This window comes from Moschus berezovskii, chromosome 5, assembly GCF_049115385.1.
Source record: "Moschus berezovskii isolate FMDL1 chromosome 5, NW_MosBer_1.0, whole genome shotgun sequence".
NCBI lineage: Eukaryota > Metazoa > Chordata > Mammalia > Artiodactyla > Moschidae > Moschus > Moschus berezovskii.
Genome location: NC_142464.1, coordinates 120,177,122 through 120,195,223, shown reverse-complemented (window position 1 = coordinate 120,195,223; position 18,102 = coordinate 120,177,122). Strand labels below are relative to the sequence as shown.

Genomic DNA, 18,102 nt, shown 5'->3' with positions numbered 1-18,102 from the left:
AAGTAGGTTTTATTTATTTTTTTTAATGATAGCCAATCTAATCTTGGGCTTCCCTGCTGTCTCAGACAGTAAAGAATCTGCCTGCAGTGCTGGAGACCTGGGTTTGATCCCTGGGTTGGGAAGATCCCCTGGAGGAGGGCATGGTAACCCACTCCAATATTCTTGCCTGGAGAATCCCCATGGACTAAGGAACCTGGTGGGCTACAGTCCATGGGGTTGCAAAGAGTCGGACGCAATTGAGAGCTTAGCACACAATTAATCTTACTTTGTTCCTTTTGTTTATTTGTTGAGTAGGTGACTGGTATAGTGGTCCTGCAACCGAACTTGATACTGAACCTGATGAGGAATGGGTGAGGAATAGACAGGATGAGAGTCGTGCTTTTCAGGAGTGGGATGAGGATGCCGATATAGATGAATCTGGTAAGCTCTGTTTAGAATTAAAACTGTTACATAGTGCTTTAATAATTAATGTTACATTTCACAAGTACTTAGGTGCTAGGATTTGTGTAGTTTGTGTTTTCTAAAGTAACTGGTGTTTTTAAGCCTACTGCTTTTAAAATTGTTTAATTTTTAATTGCATATAGGCTTGATTCCCATATGTTTTGTATTTATGCAAACACCTAAAAAATCAGAAAACGATGGCCTTTTTCCTTATTGAAATAATATACATTGATTATAGTGCTCTGCAGTTTACCATGTGTTTTTAGGGCCACTTCATTTGATCAGTTCAGTAGTATTTATGAGTTGTCCATGGCCCAGAGGAAGCATCATGAAGCTGTTGAACCTGTTTAGTCATTTGTAAACAGTCATGCCACTTGCCTCATGTGGTGGCTGTAGAATTAAGAAGTGATATATATGGGAACTCCTTTTAAATGGTAGAGGATTTTATAAACTAGTGTAGGCATTCATTAAGCACTGTGGGAGAATTCAGAGGTGACGAAGACTTGATCTTGCCCTCAAAGAACTCACAGACGGAAGAATTGAATACAAGATTCTTAATCATGGTGCATATTGGAAAATGCTATAGTAGAAGTGCAGAAATTGGAGAAGGAAATGGCAACCCACTCCATTGTTCTTGCCTGGAGAATCCCAGGGACGGGGCAGCCTGGTGGGCTGCCGTCTATGGGGTCGCACAGAGTCAGACACGACTGAAGCAACTTAGCAGCAGCAGCAGCAGAGGTGCAGAAAGATGCTTTTTGGGAATATGGAGGAGAAGGACACAGTTCTGTCTTGATATTATCCTAGATAATGATTATTAAAAGATGATGAAGTAGTAAAAAGAAAGAGTTGATGAATAAGATATTCTTATACATCATAACATTGAACCTGTAGGAATTTATTTGTAAGCCGCCCACTTATAGTCAGCTGGTCTGGCAGAAGAAGTGAACTTGCAGAAAGTAAGGACTATGAATACAGAAATGACTCTTTCATATCAGGTTTATTCTTATGAAATAAACAACGTGGCATAGTTTTAAATGTTTGAAGGTGTCATATAAGGAAGAAGTCTCTTCCAGTGGTATTTGCTGGTTTGCTTACCCTGTGGCAGGCACTTTTTTGGCATGAGGTTAATAGTGAACAAAATGGAAAAAAATCCTTGGCTTTGTTTAGCTTAAAATTTAGAGGTGGCGGCTGATAGTAAACACAGGCAAAATCCGTACTTTATTAGGTAGTATCAAGTGCTGTGGAGAAAAATAATGAAAAAGTGTGCCAGGAAGAGAGGAAAGAAGTTACCATTTCCCAGGGAGTGGGTAGGAAGGTCTCTTGAGATTTGAGCAAAGACCTCAAGGAGTTACAGTCTTTAGTCTTATGTCACCCTAGGGAAGTGAAAGTCATTCATTCGTGTCCGACTCTTTGTTACCGCATGGACTGTACAGTCCTTGGAATTCTCCAGGCCAGAATACTGAGGTGGGTAGCTGTTCCCTTCTCCAGGGATCTTCCCAATCCAGGGATTGAACCCAGGTCTCCCGTATTGCAGGCGGGTTCTTTATCAGGTGAGCCACAGGGGAATCCCAAGAATACTGGAGTGGGTATCCAATCCCTCCTCCAGGGGATCTTCCTGACGCAGGAGTTGAACCGGGGTCTCTTGCATTGCAGGCAAATTCTTTACCACGTGACCTGTTAGGAAGACTTGATTTACCCATTCTAAAAAAATCAGTTCATAATATCTGTGTTGAGTTTTAAAGATCTTATCAGACTTAATGTGTTTATCTCAGCTCCTAAAGACAGACAAAGAGACAACTGTTGTTTGCTTTCACATTGAAAGGGAAAGGTTAAGGTTATAATGATGGAGCCTTTCTAAGGTAATATATCTGTTCAGCTGTGTAGTATATCCAAGACTAAACTTGGATCTGCCATCTGTGTTAGTGCTTTTTCAGCTTAGCTGTTTTTACTAGTCTTGCAGAGAAGTTATTACTCTTCATAGGATGTTTCTTCTTAGGATTTCACAGTAAATAGTACATATTTAGTGACAGCCACAGAAACAAAAGAATCATTTGGAAATAAAATAGTAGAATAAATAGGGTTCATTGAAAGTCATTTTTATCCCTATATATCACATTTATGTTTGGCTAAAGGAAGAATTTAGAATAATATCTGTAACATGGAAACATTAGTCACAAATTCAGAATTACTCTTTCTACTTAAATTCCTTTTGTCTGCTACACTCAGTTTTGTGTTAAATGAGACTTCCTCAGCTTCTCCTGTTCAACTGTTTTATGTTTAGAGATATTTGAGTTAGATCTTCAGATAAGCAAGAAAGCAATAGGATAAGATTATTAATTCATTGTTTTTAGTGTAGTGTGTTTTTTTCCTTATATCAGATTGGGTTTTTTATTTGTTTTTTGGTTTTGGTACTTGTTATTACAGTATTGCTAAGTTATTAAGCAAAAAGCGAAAGCTTTGCTTATTTTTAATTTCTTAAAAATTCTAAGGTGTTTTTCCTTCCTTGACTCATGGCCAGCCTAACTTGTTTCAAATCTCTTCTAGGTCCGTGTCCCTTTTATTTATGTGAGATATTGAATAATACTTTTTATTATTTTTACTGTGGTTCATTTTCCTCTTCATATCCTGTATTCTTTTGAAGAACTTGCACTGTTTTTTAAGTAGAGTATTTTTTCCAAAATTTTTTCGGTACCTGTAACTGGAGTTATTTTGACTCTTCCCTCTGTTAATTAGCGTGAGAAGAAAATTACCTTCAACCTTGAATCATGTAAAAACTTTCTCCCTTCCTTCCCATTTAAACTTCTTTTCCCCCTTTGTCTTTTTTCAGTTGATATCAGAACTGTTAAATATTAACTGCTGGCTGATGAGAACTTGTCCGTTAGATTTGCTTTGCATATATAAGGGAGTTTAAGGAGAGTGAAAAGTATTTCATATTTAATGATATAGTGATTCCTTGAATAGCCTGATTATAACTGGTGTATCATGTTCTTAGACTTTTGAATTCATTTTCCAGAAGAGTCTGGAGAGGAATCGATTGCTATCAGCATTGCACAAATGGAAAAACGTTTACTCCATGGCTTAATTCATAATGTTCTACCATATGTTGGCACTTCTGTAAAAACTTTAGTATTAGCCTACAGCTCTGCAGTTTCCAGCAAAATGGTAGGTATAAATTTGCACTAGCTTGGGTATTAAGAAAAAGTAGCAATGAATCTCCATTTGGTTTGCTTATTGCTAAGCTTAATTAAGAAGAAAAATAACTTTACCCACGAGTGTGCCTTCCCTTAGGTAGGCATACACTGCTGATTTTCTTCTTTTTTCATTTCAGTTCTCATAGTAATCTTTGTACATAGATATCATTGCTGCACATAGAAAAGGAAACAGAGACCAAGAGAGGTTAAACAATTTACTTAGTTTCACAGATGTTAAGTGATGAAACCCAGGTTTTTTGCTTTTAAATGTTATTTTTGCTGCACCATGAGGCATGTGGGATATTAGTTCCCTGACCAGGGATTGAACCCAGGCCTCTTGCCTTGGAGGCATGGATTCTTTATTTTTTTTTCATTTTTACTTTTTAAATTTTAATTGGAGGCTAGTTACGAGGCATGGATTCTTAACCACTGGACTATCAGGAAGTTGTACATGACTCTATAATATGTAAGGCATGATAAGATGGGCAGATGAGATTAAATTACAGTTTTAGAAAAGATGATCTTGTGACATCCTTCATCAGAATCTCCTTGGGAAAAAAAAAAAGAATCTCCTTGGGTATTCCTTAAAAATGTAAATTAATAAAATGGATTTTTCTGGGGTTTCATCACGAAATATATTTTTAATGCAAAATTGAAGTGATTATCACATGCAGAAAAGTTTGAGAACTCCTGGATGTATTGTTTACTGAAAGTTATGTCTCTAACCCTAACTAAGCATCTGCAGATCTTCACAGTGATTTTTTTCCCCCTTTTAGGTTAGGCAGATTTTAGAGCTGTGTCCTAATTTGGAGCATTTGGATCTCACCCAAACTGACATTTCAGATTCTGCATTTGACAGGTTAGTTATTTTTGAGTATTTAAATTTGATGATTTCTAACTATGAATTGATAGAATTGTTCTGTAGTTTTTAATTTGCATCGTTATTTTTGCACTGTTATTTTTTGCTATCGGATTTTGGTCATGTTATGGCAATAACTTGATAGCATGCTCCAATTGTTTATTCTTGTCTTTAGGTCCCAAAACTTATATTTGTATCATCCTGTCATCTTTATAATCTCCTCCTGGTGTTTAGGCTCTTGAGCTGTGCTGTGCAATGGTATAGATTGGGGCTGTGTTTTTTTTTTTTTTGAATAGTGCTTTTTTAATATTCATTAATGTGTTATGTGTAATAATATATTTTTTAATATATTCATATTTTTTATTGGAGGCTAATTATTTTACAGTATTATATTGGTTTTGCCATACATTGACATGAATCTGCCCCGGGTGTACATGTGTTCCCCATCCTGAACCTCCTCCCACCTCCCTCCTCTCCTTATCCTCCCTCCGGGTAATCCCCGTGCACCAGCCCCGAGCATCCTGTATCATGTGTCGAACCTGGACTGGTGATTCGTTTCACATATGACAATATACATGTTTCATTGCCATTCTCCCAAATCATCCCACCCTCGCCCTCTCCCACAGAGTCTCAGAGACTGTTCTGTACACCTGTGTCTCTTTTGCTGTCTCGTATACAGGGTTATCGTTACCATCCTTCTAAATTCCATGTATATGCGTTAGTGCACTGTACTGGGGCTGTGTTTCAAAGGCGTTTTTGTTTTCAGTTGACTCACAGCACCATTTGGCCAAGCTCGCTCTTGCTCTTTGTACTTGTTCTGAAGTTCTGACACTTTTTTCAAGCCGCCTTCGGACTTTATTTCCTTGGATGCTGCTACTTCCCTCCTCCTCCTGCCTCACCCTGCACTTCGCCACCTAGTTTTTATATCAGGACCTGTCTTCCTGTTTCAGAGAGGGCAGTGTATGCCTCCCTGGATAAGGCTAATTCTTTACCAGTTCCTGGAGCTTGTTCTTCTGAACAATTAAGAGACTGCTCCTCTTAATTATTATTTTCCTTCTCTTCATGTGTAAGCAGCTTTTCTCCTCGACTGGTTATTTTTCAGGATGACAAATAGTCTTTCCTTTCCATACCCTTCTCCTTCCCTCCCCTTCTGTTGAGGTAACAATACTCTTCAGTTCGGTTCAGTTCAGTCGCTCAGTCATGTCCGACTCTTTGCGACCCCATGAATCACAGCACGCCAGGCCTCCCTGTCCATCACCAACTCCCAGAGTTCACTCAAATTCATGTCTTTCGAGTTGGTGATGCCATCCAGCCATCTCATCCTCTGTTGTCCCCGTCTCCTCCCACCCCCAATCCCTCCCAGCATCAGACTCTTTTCCAGTGAGTCAATTCTTCGCATGAGGTGGCCAAAGTATTGGAGTTTCAGCTTTAGCATCAGTCCTTCCAATGAATACCCAGGACTGAGCTCCTTTAGAATGGACTGGTTGGATCTCCTTGTAGTCCAAGGGACTCTCAAGAGTCTTCTCCAACACCACAGTTCAAAAGCATCAACTCTTCGGTGATCAGCTTTCTTCACAGTCCAAGTCTCACATCCATACATGACCACGGGAAAAACCATAACCTTGACTAGATGGACCTTTGTTGGCAAAGTAATGTCTCTGCTTTTTAATATACTATCTAGGTTGGTCATAACTTTCCTTCCAAGGAGTAAGCATCTTTTAATTTCATGGCTGCCATCAGCATCTGCAGTGATTTTGGAGCCCAAAAAATAAAGTCTGACACTGTTTCCACTGTTTCCCCATCTATTTCCCATGAAGTGATGGGACCAGACCTTAGTTTTCTGAATGTTGAGCTTCAAGCCAACTTTTTCACTCTCCTCTTTCACTTTCATCAAGAGGCTTTTGAGTTCCTCTTCACTTTCTGCCATAAGGGTGGTGTCATCTGCATATCTGAGGTTATTGATATTTCTCCCGGCAATCTTGATTCCAGCTTGTGCTTCTTCCAGCCCAGCGTTCCTCATGATGTACTCTGCATATAAGTTAAATAAGCAAGGTGACAATATACAGCCTTGACGTACTCCTTTTCCTATTTGGAACTAGTCGGTTGTTCCATGTCCAGTTCTAACTGTTGCTTCCTGACCTGCATACAGGTTTCTCAAGAGGCAGGTCAGGTGGTCTGGTATTCCCATCTCTTTCAGAATTTTCCACAGTTTCTTGTAATCCATACAGTCAGAGGCTTTGGCATAGTCAATAAAGCAGAAATAGATGTTTTTCTGGAACTCTCTTGCTTTTTCGGTGATCCAGTGGGTGTTGGCAGTTTGTCTCTGGTTCCTTTGCCTTTTCTAAAACCTGCTTGAACATCTGGAAGTTCACGGTTCACGTATTGCTGCAGCCTGGCTTGGAGAATTTTGAGCATGACTTTACTAGCGTGTGAGATGAGTGCAGTTGTGCGGTAGTTTGAGCATTCTTTGGCATTGCCTTTCTTTGGGATTGAAATGAAGACTGACCTTTTCCAGTCCTGTGGCCACTGCTGAGTTTTCCAAATTTGCTGGCATATTGAGTGGAGCACTTTCACAGCATCATCTTTCAGGATTTGAAGTAGCTCACCTGGAATTCCATCACCTCCACTAGCTTTGTTCGTAGTGATGCTTTCTAAGGCCCACTTGACTTCACATTCTTGGATGTCTGGCTCTAGGGGAGTGATCACACCATCGTGATTATCTGGGTCGTGAAGATTTTTTTTGTACAGTTCTTCTGTGTATTCTTGCCACCTCTTCTTAATATCTTCTGCTTACTCCTGTTATCTTTGCATATTTCCAGCATCTAAAAAAATGCTTGACAATAGATATTCAATAAATGATTGATTATGTTAGATTTAAACTCTTTCCTGTAGTTTCCATTTATTTATGTATGAATAAATGCTTTTGAAGAATTTAATCATATTCACTAATAGTCTTGTTACCTCTTAATTAACAGTTGGTCTTGGCTTGGTTGCTGCCAGAGTCTTCGGCATCTTGATCTATCTGGATGTGAAAAAATCACAGATGTGGCTCTGGAGAAAATTTCTAGAGCTCTTGGAATTTTGACAACTCATGAGAGTGGCCTTTTGAAAACTTCTACAAGCAAACTTACTTCGACTACATGGAAAAATAAAGACATTACCATGCAGTCCTCCAAGCAGTCTGCTTGTTTGCATGATGTAACTAACAAGGATATTGGAGAAGAAGTAGATAATGAACAACCCTGGACTAAGCCTATTTCTTCTGACGATTTCACTTCACCTTATGTGTGGATGTTAGATGCTGAAGATTTGGCTGATATTGAAGATGCTGTAGAATGGAGACACAGAAATGATGAAAGTCTTTGTGTAGTGGAAACAGCATCCAACTTCAGTTGTCCCTCCTCTGCTTGTTACAGTAAGGACATTGTTGGACTAAGGACTAGTGTCTGCTGGCAACAGCATTGTGCTTCTCCGGCCTTTGCGTATTGTGGTCATTCATATTGTTGTACAGGAACAGCTTTAAGAACTATGTCAGCACTCCCAGAGTCTTTCGCTCTGTGTAGGAAAGCACCAAGGACTAGACTGCTTAGGGAAAAAGACTTAATTTACTCTGGGAGTGAAAAATCTGATCAAGAGACTGGGCGTGTGCTTCTGTTTCTCAGTCTGTCTGGATGTTATCAGATCACAGACCATGGTCTCAGGTGAGTAACCAGTTGCAGAGTATTAGGAAATGGACATGTTCTCCTCAGTGGAGTGTAAAATTTTGAATCGAAGTCATTCCTTTCAGCTGGTTGGTTTAATTGCGAGAGTTAACCACTTCTGCTATACCACACTGTTGGAGTGATGTAACTTCAGCATGATGTTTCAGTCTGTTCAGTTCGTTTGTCGCGAGGAAGAACTTAAAAGTTTAACAAATACTTAGCAAATACCTCCAAGGCATTTGCTAAGGTGCGTTAGTGGATGTAAAGCTGAATAGGGTAGTTTTTACCTCTAAAACTTGTAACAAGAAGGAGTATACATCTTCTGTGGGTTACGTGTGTACGCTTTCTAAGGGGTGTTGGATTAAAGATTCTCTGAGGCTCAGAGAGAGAGAGGCCTCTCATCCAGTTGCAGCAAATGATCAGAAAATGGAATGAAAAGAGGACCCTGAACTGAACTCTGAAGAAAGACAAGGGATATTGATGGATGACAGAGGGAGAAGAGACCATTCCAAGCAGTAGTGGTCTTTTGAGCCCACAGTAAAGTGCCTGCCAAGCAGGAAACGCAGGTTTGATCCTTGGGTCAGACAGATCCTGTGGAGAAAGGCATGGCAGCCCATTCCAGTATTCTTGCCTGGAGAATCCTATGGACAGAAGAGCCTGGTGGGCTACGGTCCCTGGGATCGCACAGAGTCAGATACGTCTTATCGACTGAACAGCAACAAAAGCACTGTGTAGCTGTTGTTCGGAGAAGGCAATGGCAAGCCACTCCAGTACTCTTGCCTAGAAAATCCCACGGATGGAGGAGCCTGGTAGGCTGCAGTCCGTGGGGTCGCTAAGGGTCGGATGCGACTGAGCGACTTCACTTTCACTTTTCACTTTCACGCATTGGAGAAGGAAATGGCAACCCACTCCAGTGTTCTTGCCTGGAGAATCCCAGGGACGGGGGAGCCTGGTGGGCGTCTGTCTGTGGGGGCACACAGAGTCGGACACGACTGAAGTGACTTAGCAGCAGCAGCAGCTGTTGTTAGGTTATTTTGTTGTTACAGTTGTTCTCAGCATTAATAGTGTGCAGTAGCTGGATTGATTATCTACCCTGTCATAGACTTGAAGTTTACTCAGGCTCTTTAAGAATGGGTGTCAGGCATGTTAAACAGCAAAAATTCATCCAACATAAAGCCTAATAATCTTACTTGTCTTTTAAGTATGGTCTTTAGCAGATTAAGTTGGACTCTGGGGAATATTCGAAGGAGATTTGGTTTTCTGATTTGGTTGTAGTGAAGGATGTGTATTGGGGAATAGTGGGCAATAAGGCTATGATGGAGCTTAAATTCAGGGAAGGATTCATTGAGGGAATGGAGAATGCAGGAACTACCTTAGGAACTGCAGTTTGAGTGCAGCTCAGATTTTAAAAAGTGCAGCTCTTTTAATTACATTATCTTGGTAATGATTATCTACTGTGTGACTAGCCCTCTTCCGACTGATAGGATCTAGAGTAAATGGGAAAAAGTCCTTGCTTTCATAGAGTTTACAATCTAATGGTAGAAGTAAGACAAGAAAGGTAGACTATCAGACAGAATAGTCAATCTTTTAAAATTTAGTAAACCTTTAAACTTTTTTTTGTGTCCAGACATGGTCTGAGTATTGCTTGTGCACTGGAGAAGAATGTGTCTTCTGCTGTGACTGGAATGTTCCTGTGTGTTTGTTAGGGCTGAGCAGTTTATAGTGTAGTTCAGGTTCTCTGTTTCCCTCCTGGTCTTCTTCCTTTGTTCTATCCATTATTGAAAATGGCGTACTGAAATTGCCAACTGTTTTTGGAGGACTGTTTAGTTTTCCCCTTGGTTCTTTCAGTTTGGTTTTGTGTATTTTGAATTTTTTGTATTTTTGTGTGTTTGTTCATAATTTTTTTAATCTTCTGAGTGGAGTGGTGAGCCCTTTGCCAATATATCATATCCTCTGCTTTTTAAAGGTTACCTTTTTAAAATTTAAAATCTCTTTCATTTCACAATGTTATAGCCACCCTGGCTCTCTTTTGGTTACTTTGTTTTGGCCATGCTTGGTGGCAGGTTGGACCTAGTTCCCCAACCAGAAATTCAACCAGTGTACCCTGAAGTGGAACTGTGGCGTCTTAACCACAGGACTGCCAGGGAAGTCCTCTCTTTTGGTTACTTTTTGCATGGAAATCTTTTCTCATGCTTTCTTTTTTAACCTCTTTGTGTTTTTGCATCAAAAGTAAGGTCTGTAATAGAGAGTGTGTAGGTGGATCCACGTTTTTAAAATTTTTTGATTAAAATTTAAAAATCTGTCGTCTACTAAATGCTACCTTTTGGTAGCAGAATCTGATGGATTCATATTTAAAGTAATTACTGATGAGCGGGACTTTATGCCATTTAGCTGTTTCTTTTCCTTATGACTTACATGCTTTTGTTCCTCATTTTCTCAGTGATGTCCTCTTTTTATGTTTTGTTTGTTGTATACCATTTGACTCCCTTTTTCCCCATTTTATTTTTTTTTATTTTGGTTAAGGGATAGAATTTACACCTTGAAACTTAAAACTGTGGTTTGATGATCAGCTTAGTTTCAGTCATCCACAACAGCCTACTCTTGATATCTGTCTCATCGCCCTTTATATTGTTACAGGTACAGGTTACATCTTTTTTTAAACCTCGACGTGAATCAGCCATAGGTACACATATATGCCCTCCTTTTTGAACCTCCCTCCCACCGCTCCCCCCACCGCACCCCTCTAGGTTGATCCAGAGCCCCTGTTTGAGTTTCCTGAGCCCTACCGCAAGTCCCCGTTGGCTGCCTGTTTCACGTCTGGTCCTGGACGTCTCCGTGTTACTCTGCGTGCCTCTCACCCTCCTCCCTTCTCTCCGTGTCCTGAGTTTGTTCTCTGTGTCTGCTTCTCCACTGCTGCCCCATCTATGCACAGCACAAAACACAGAGTGAAAGGCGCTCAGTCGCCTCCGACTCTTTGTGACCCATGGACTACATGCAGTCCATGGGATTCTCCAGGCCAGAACACTGGAGTGGCTAGCCTTTTCCTTCTCCAGGGGATCTTCCTAGTCCAGGGATCAAACCTAGGTCTCTTGCATTGCAGGCAGATTCTTTTACCAGCTGAGCTACAAAGGAAGCCCAAGAATACTGGAGTGGGTAGCCTATCCCTTCTCCAGTGGATCTTCCCGACCCAGGACTAGAACCAGGGTCTCCTGCATTGCAGGGGGATTCTTTACCAGCTGAGCTATCAGGGAAGCTCTTTATACTTTGTGTACCCTTCAACATAGATTTATAATTATATTTTATGCTTCTGTGTGTGCATTTTAAACTAATCACTTTCTGCTCTCAACAGTATTATACGACTTCACAAAGAATGTAGGAATCTTAAAAAAGTAAGCTCTTGTTCCCCTCCCCATTCTTTGTGCTGTTTTGTTATATATTTTATTTCTATATAAGTTTTAAACTCTAGAATAACATTGTTAATATTTTTTCTTTGAACAGTTGTCTATTAGAAAAAAAAATTAACAGACAAATCTTATTTCACCTTTTTTGGCATTCTTCTATTGTAAAGTTTCATGTTTCCATTTGGTAACATTTTTCTTTTGCCTGCCAAGTCCTCTGTAGTTTTCACACTGTAAGTCTTTTGACAGTAAAAATTCTCTCAACTCTTGCCTAGAAAACTCTTTATTTCGCTTTCATTTTATAAAGATTTTCACTGTGTATAGAATTCCGGGTTGGTAGTTTTGTTTGAGCACTTTTAAGATGTCTTTCAGTTTGCATAATTTGTGAAAATTGTATTCACCTTTTGTCTTCACTCTTCTGTATGTAATACATGTTTGTTTCTTTAGCTGCTTTAAAAACTTCATTTCTGCTTTGAAAGCAGTTAGCACATGGTATGCCTTGGTGTAGATATGGATAGCTTCATCATTGTCTTGCTTGGGATATCTTATTGTGATTCTTGGATTTGTTGTTTCTAGCTTTCATAAAATTGAAAAACAAGATTCAGCCATGATTTTCTCTAGTACTTTTTCCTCTCTTCGCTATTCTGTAACCCTTGCTTCCTGCTGGGATTCACGTATGTCAGACTTCTTGATGCTGTCCTATGGGTCACTTGATTGTAATAGTTCCCTGACTGTCATAACAAAGTACCACAAACAGGTTGGTTAAAATGATAGGAATTTATTCTCTCACAGTTCTGGAGACTAGAGTTCTGTAATCAAGGTGTTGGCCAAAGCGTGCTCCCTCTGGAAACTTTTGAGGGAGCGTCTTTTCTTGAGTTTCCCTACCTCTTATGGAACTGGGTGTTGCTTGGGCTGTGGCGCAGTAGCCCCGGTCTGTGCCTCGGTCGTCTTCACGTGGCCGTCCCATTTTTGTGTCTGTGTATTTATGCGTCTTCACAAGGCATTATCTGTGTGTGTATGTGTGTTTGGGGGGGTCATCAGTCATGCTGGATTAAGGCCCACCCGGATTACCTGATCTTAACTTGATTAATTCTGCAAAGATCATATTTCCAGCCGGAGTCACACTTATGATACTGAGGGTTAAGACTTCAGCATGTTCTTTTGAAGAGAGAGAGGAGAAGGGGCACAGCTCAACCCGTAATACCAGGCAGGGCTTCTTTTCCTCACTGTTTCTGTTTTTCTGTTGGTCCTTCGTTTTGGCTCATCTGGTCGTTCTTCCACGTCCACGAGTTGGTTTTGCAATGTCTAGTCACTGCTGATCTCATTCAGTGTACTTTTTGTTTCAGATACTGTATTTTTCATGACTTGAAGTTTCATTTGGTGTACTTGTGTTCACCACCATATACCTACACACACACATAAATATACAATGTATGTAAATATTTTAAAACATACCAAAATAGAAAAAATACATAGATATTTTTGTTTCATTATGTTTGTATTTTCTTTTAAATCCTTGAGCATATTTAACATAAAATCTATTTTAAAGTCATTATGTATTAATTTCATCATCTTTATCATTCATTGGTCTGTTTATTGTTTGATTTGTTTTTTTATTCTTTGTATGTTTAATAGTTTTTGATTGGATACCAGATAATGTGAACTGTACAAAATCATTGAATTCTGGATTTTGTTCTGTTCTTTTAAGGATTCCTGCTTTGAATCACTCCCTGATCTATATTATTTCCATAACTTGATATATTTTTAAAACTTTTTTTTTCTTATCACATGTATTATTAATATTTTGTTTAAATGTTTCTGTCTTTGGTTGAGGGCAGAGATTGTATTTTGCATTTTGCCTGGCATACTTGGACATTGGTGATAAAAAGTAGACTATATTCGTCTTTCTAGCATGCATTTCTTATTACTTGTTATTACTCCTTTATCTGAGTCTTTCAGTGAGTCTAACTGCCCTTTGATTAAAGTTCACATTCTTGGTCCTTGCTTGCCCCTGTAGTTTATCTCTTGTTACCATCTTTAAATATCTTCTTACTTCCTCCCATCTTCCCCTTTCACAAGTAAAAGACATCAGATAGGTACATATAAACGTGACACACACACACAGAGAACCATCCTTTCTTTAACTATACTCATCTAGTTCCTTTTCCTCCAACATACAGGCATATCTTGTTTTATTGTACGTTGCTTTGTCATACTTTGCAGATAGTTGCATCTCACACAGACTGGAGGCGTGTGGCAACCCTGCCTTGAGCAGGTCTCTCAGTGCCGTTTTTCTAACAGTGTTTGCTCTCTTCACTTCTCTGTGTTACACTTCAATTCTTCAAACTTTCATTATTACTTTGTTTGTTACGATGGTCTGTGACCAGTGATCTCTCACGGTGCTATTGTTTTGGAGTGCCACAAACCATTCAAGATGGCAAAATTAATTGATAAGTGCTGTCAGTGTGTGTTCTGACTGCTTCACCAACTGGCTGTTTCCCTGTCTCTCTCCATCCTGAGACACAGAAGTATTGAAATTAGGCCAGTAAATAGCCCTATTCGTGACATCTTCAAGCAAAACGAAGAGGCACGCATCTCTCACTTTAAATCAAAAGCTAGAAAATGATTAAGCCTAGTTAAGAAGGCATGCCCGAAGGTCAAGGCAGGCTGAAAACTAGGTCCTTTGCACCAGTTAGCTAAGTTGTAGAAGCAAAGGAACATTTCTTGAAGGAATTAAAAGTGCTACTTCATTGAACAAATGAATGAAAAGAAAGCAAAACAACTGAGTTGCTGTTAAGGAGAAAGTTACAGAGGTCTGGATGGAAGATCAGACTAGCCACTGTATTCTTCGAAGCCAGAGCCTAACTCAGAGTAAAACCCTAACTCTCTTCAATTCTGTGACGACTGAGAGAGGTGAGGAAGCTGCAGATGGAAAGTTGGAAGCCAGCAGAGGTTGGATCATGAGGTTTGAGGAAAGAAGCCATAATGTATTAAAGTGCAAGGTGAGAGAAATTGCAGCAAATTATTCGGGAGATCTAGCTAAGGTAACTAATGAAAGTAGTTGCACTAAACAACAGATTTGCAGTACAGGTGAAACAACCTTATATTGAAAGAAGATGCCATCTAGAACTTGCATAGCTGTAGGGGAGAAATCAGTGCCTGGCTTCAAAGGACAGGCTGACTCTTGTTAGGAGTTAATGCAGCTGATGATTTCATGTTGAAGCCAGTGCTTATTTACCATTCTGAAAATCCTAGGACCCTTAAGAATGATGTTAAATCTACTCTGCTTGTGCTCTGTAAATGAAATGACAAAGCCTGGATGACAGCACATCTGTGCAGCATGAATTATTTAAGCCCACTGTTGAGATCTACTGTTCAGTAAAAAAAAAAGGTTTCTTTCAAAATATTGCTCAGAGATAATGTACCTAGTCACCCAAGAGCTCTGATGGAAGTTTACAGTGAGATTAATGTTGTTTTCATGCCTGCTAACACAGCATCCATTCTGCAGCCCTGTGGATCAAAGCAAAACTTCTAGCCCTATTCAACTTTTGAAGCGTTGGTTGTATGATGTGCAGTTGATCATTGTCATGGAAGAGAACTGGGCCCTTTCTGTTGACCAGTGCCAGCTGTAGGCATTGCAGTTTTTGTTGCATCTCATTGATTTGCTGAGCATACTTCAAAGATGTAATGGTTTTGCTGGGATTCAGGAAGCTGTAGTGGATTAGACAGGCAGCAGACCACCAAACAGTGACCATGATCTTTTTTCTGTGCAGGTTTGCCTTTGGGAAGTGCTTTGGGGCTTCTCAGTCTGCTGAGTTGGTTATCACTGGTTGTCGTATAAAATCCACTTTTCGTTACACATCACAGTCCAATACAGAAATGGTTTGTTATTGTGTAGAAGAAGGGAAGAAGACACTTCAGAAGGACAGTTCTTTAGATTTGTGGTCAGCCCACGAAGGACCCATTTATCAAGCTTTTTCACCTTTCCAATTTGCTTCAAATGCTGAGTGACCTTGGAACAGTTGACCTTCTTCAGCAGCGTCTTGTGTGGTTTTAAGAGGATCAGCTTTGGTGATTGCTATCAGTTGGTTGTCATCTTCCTATGACTGGCCACTGTGCTCCTCATCATCAGGGCTCTCGTCTCCTTTGCAAAACTTCTTGAACCACCACTATTGTATGTTAGTTAGCGTTTCCTGGGCCAGATGTGTTGCTGATGTTGCAAGTTGTGTCCACTGCTTTATGACCTATTTTGAATTTGAATAAGAAAATCACTCGAATTTACTTCTTGTCTAGCATCATTTCCATAGTCTAAAATAAAAATAAAATACGGTAAAGAATCCACCTGCCAATGCTGGAGACTCGAGATGAGGGTTCAATCCCTGGGTTGGGAAGATCCACTGGAGAAAGAAATGGTAACTCGCTCCAGTATTCTTGCCTGCAGAATCCCGTGGACATAGGAGCCTGGCGGGCTATGGTGCATATGATCACAAAGAATCAGATTGGACTGAAGCGACTTAACATGCACACGATAAGTCATTAGCAAAAAAACAAAGCAAGAAGTGTGCGTTGGAATGATGTATAGCTTAACCACCTTTATTTAAGAAAGTATTCCAATATCAAATGGCAGATTTCCACAATGCAAAATCTGCAGTTACTTTTGCACCAGCCTTTTGTTGTTTAGTCACCCAGTCATGTCCGACTCTGCGACCCCATGGACTGCCAGCATGCCAGGTCTCCCTGTCCCTCACCGTCTCCCGTTGTTTGCCCAAGTTCATGTGCATTGCATCAGTGATGCCGTCCAGCCATCTCATCCTCTGATGCCCTCTTCTCCTTCTGCCCTCAGTCTTTCCCAGCATCAGGGACTTTGCCAGTCAGTTGGCTGTTCCCATCAGATGACCAGAATGCTGGAGCTTCATCTTCAGCATCAGTCCTTCCAACACGTATTCAGGGTTGATTTCTCTTGAGATTGAATGATTTGATCTCCTTGCTGTCTGAGGGACTTTCAGGAGTCTTCTCCACCACCACAGTTGGAAGGCATCAGTTCTTCGGCATTCTTCCTTCTTTACGGTCCAGCTCTCACAACTGTACATGACCACTGGGAAGACCATAGCCTTGACTATACAGACCTTTGACGACAGAGTAATGTCTCTGGTTTTCAACACTGTCTTAAGTTTGTCGTAACTTTCCTTCTAAGAAGCAATCGTCTTCTGATTTCATGGCTGCAGTCACCATCCGCAGTGATTTTAGAGCCCAAGAAGAGGAACTCTGTCACAGCTTCCATCTTTTCCCCTTCCATTTGCCATGAAATAATGGGGCCGGATGCCATGATCTTAGTTTTTTTAACGTTTAAGCTGGCTCTTTGACTCTCCTCCTTCACCCTCATCAAGATGCTCTTTAGTTCCTCTTTGCTTTCTGCCGTTAGAATGGTATCATCTGCATATCTGAGGTTGTTAACGTTTCTCCTGCCTATCTTGACTCCAGCTTGTAACTCATCCAGCCCGGCGTTTTTCACGATGTGCTCAGCATACAGGTTAAACAAACAGGGTGATAGCAGAGAGCCTCGTCATACTCCTTTCTCAATCTTGAACCAGTCGGTTGTTCCATACAGGGTTCTACCAATTGCTTCTTGACCCTCATGTAGGTTTCTCAGGAGACAGGTAAGATGGTCTGGTATTCCCATCTCTTTAAGAGCTTTCCACAGTTTATTATGATCCACACAGTCAAAGGCTTTGGAGTAGTCGATGCAACAGAGGTAGATGTTTTTCTGGAATTCCCTTGCTTTCTCTATGATCCAGCGAATGTTAGCAGTTTGATCTCTGGTTTCTCTTCCTTCTCGAAACCCAGCTTGGACATCTGGAAGTTCTTGGTTTGCATCATGCTGAAGCTTAGCATGCAAGATTTTAAGCATGACCTTACTAACCTGGGAGATGAATGCAATCGTCTGATGGTTAGCACATTCTTTAGTACTACCCCTTCTTGGGAATTGGGATGAGGATTGACCTTTTCCAGTCCTGTGGCCACTGGAATCTGCAATTACTTTTGCACCACCCTAATACCAATGGTCTGCAGTCCGTGGGGTCGCTAAGGGTCGGACACGACTGAGCGACTTCATTTTCACTTTTCACTTTCACACATTGGAGAAGGAAATGGCAACCCACTCCAGTGTTCTTGCCTGGAGAATCCCAGGGACGGGGGAGCCTGGTGGGCTGCTGTCTATGGGGTTGCACAGAGTTGGACACGACTGAAGTGACTTAGCAGCAGTAGCAGCAGCAATATCAATAAAATGTTTTTTATTAAGGTGGACACGACTGAGCGACTGAACTGAACTGATGCATGTAGTTATTTAGACATTGCTGTTGCAAACTTAATAGACTCTACAGTATGATGTGAACATAACTTGTTTACGTGCACTTTAACAAAAAATGTGTGTGACTTGCATTATTGTGCTAGCTGCTTTGTTGCAGTGGTCTGGAACTTGACCTGCAGCCGTCTCTGAGACCTGCTGTACTGTA

General features: G+C 40.5%; 1 protein-coding gene across 7 annotated transcripts in view; it reads left to right on the top strand.

Annotated features, from left to right (window-relative positions):
- The window catches only part of FBXL5 (F-box and leucine rich repeat protein 5), a 57,225-nt gene that overhangs the window by 29,658 nt on the left and 9,465 nt on the right, over positions 1-18,102 (top strand). For 6 of the 7 annotated variants that reach the window (XM_088836518.1, XM_088836523.1, XM_088836519.1 and 3 more), the window contains 4 exons: positions 295-420; positions 3,455-3,603; positions 4,409-4,491; positions 7,467-8,192. In XM_088836518.1, coding sequence (XP_088692644.1) covers positions 295-420; positions 3,455-3,603; positions 4,409-4,491; positions 7,467-8,192 — 1,084 coding nt within the window. The remainder of the gene's footprint in view (positions 1-294; positions 421-3,454; positions 3,604-4,408; positions 4,492-7,466; positions 8,193-18,102) is intronic. The other variant, XM_088836520.1, reaches the window with a different exon arrangement.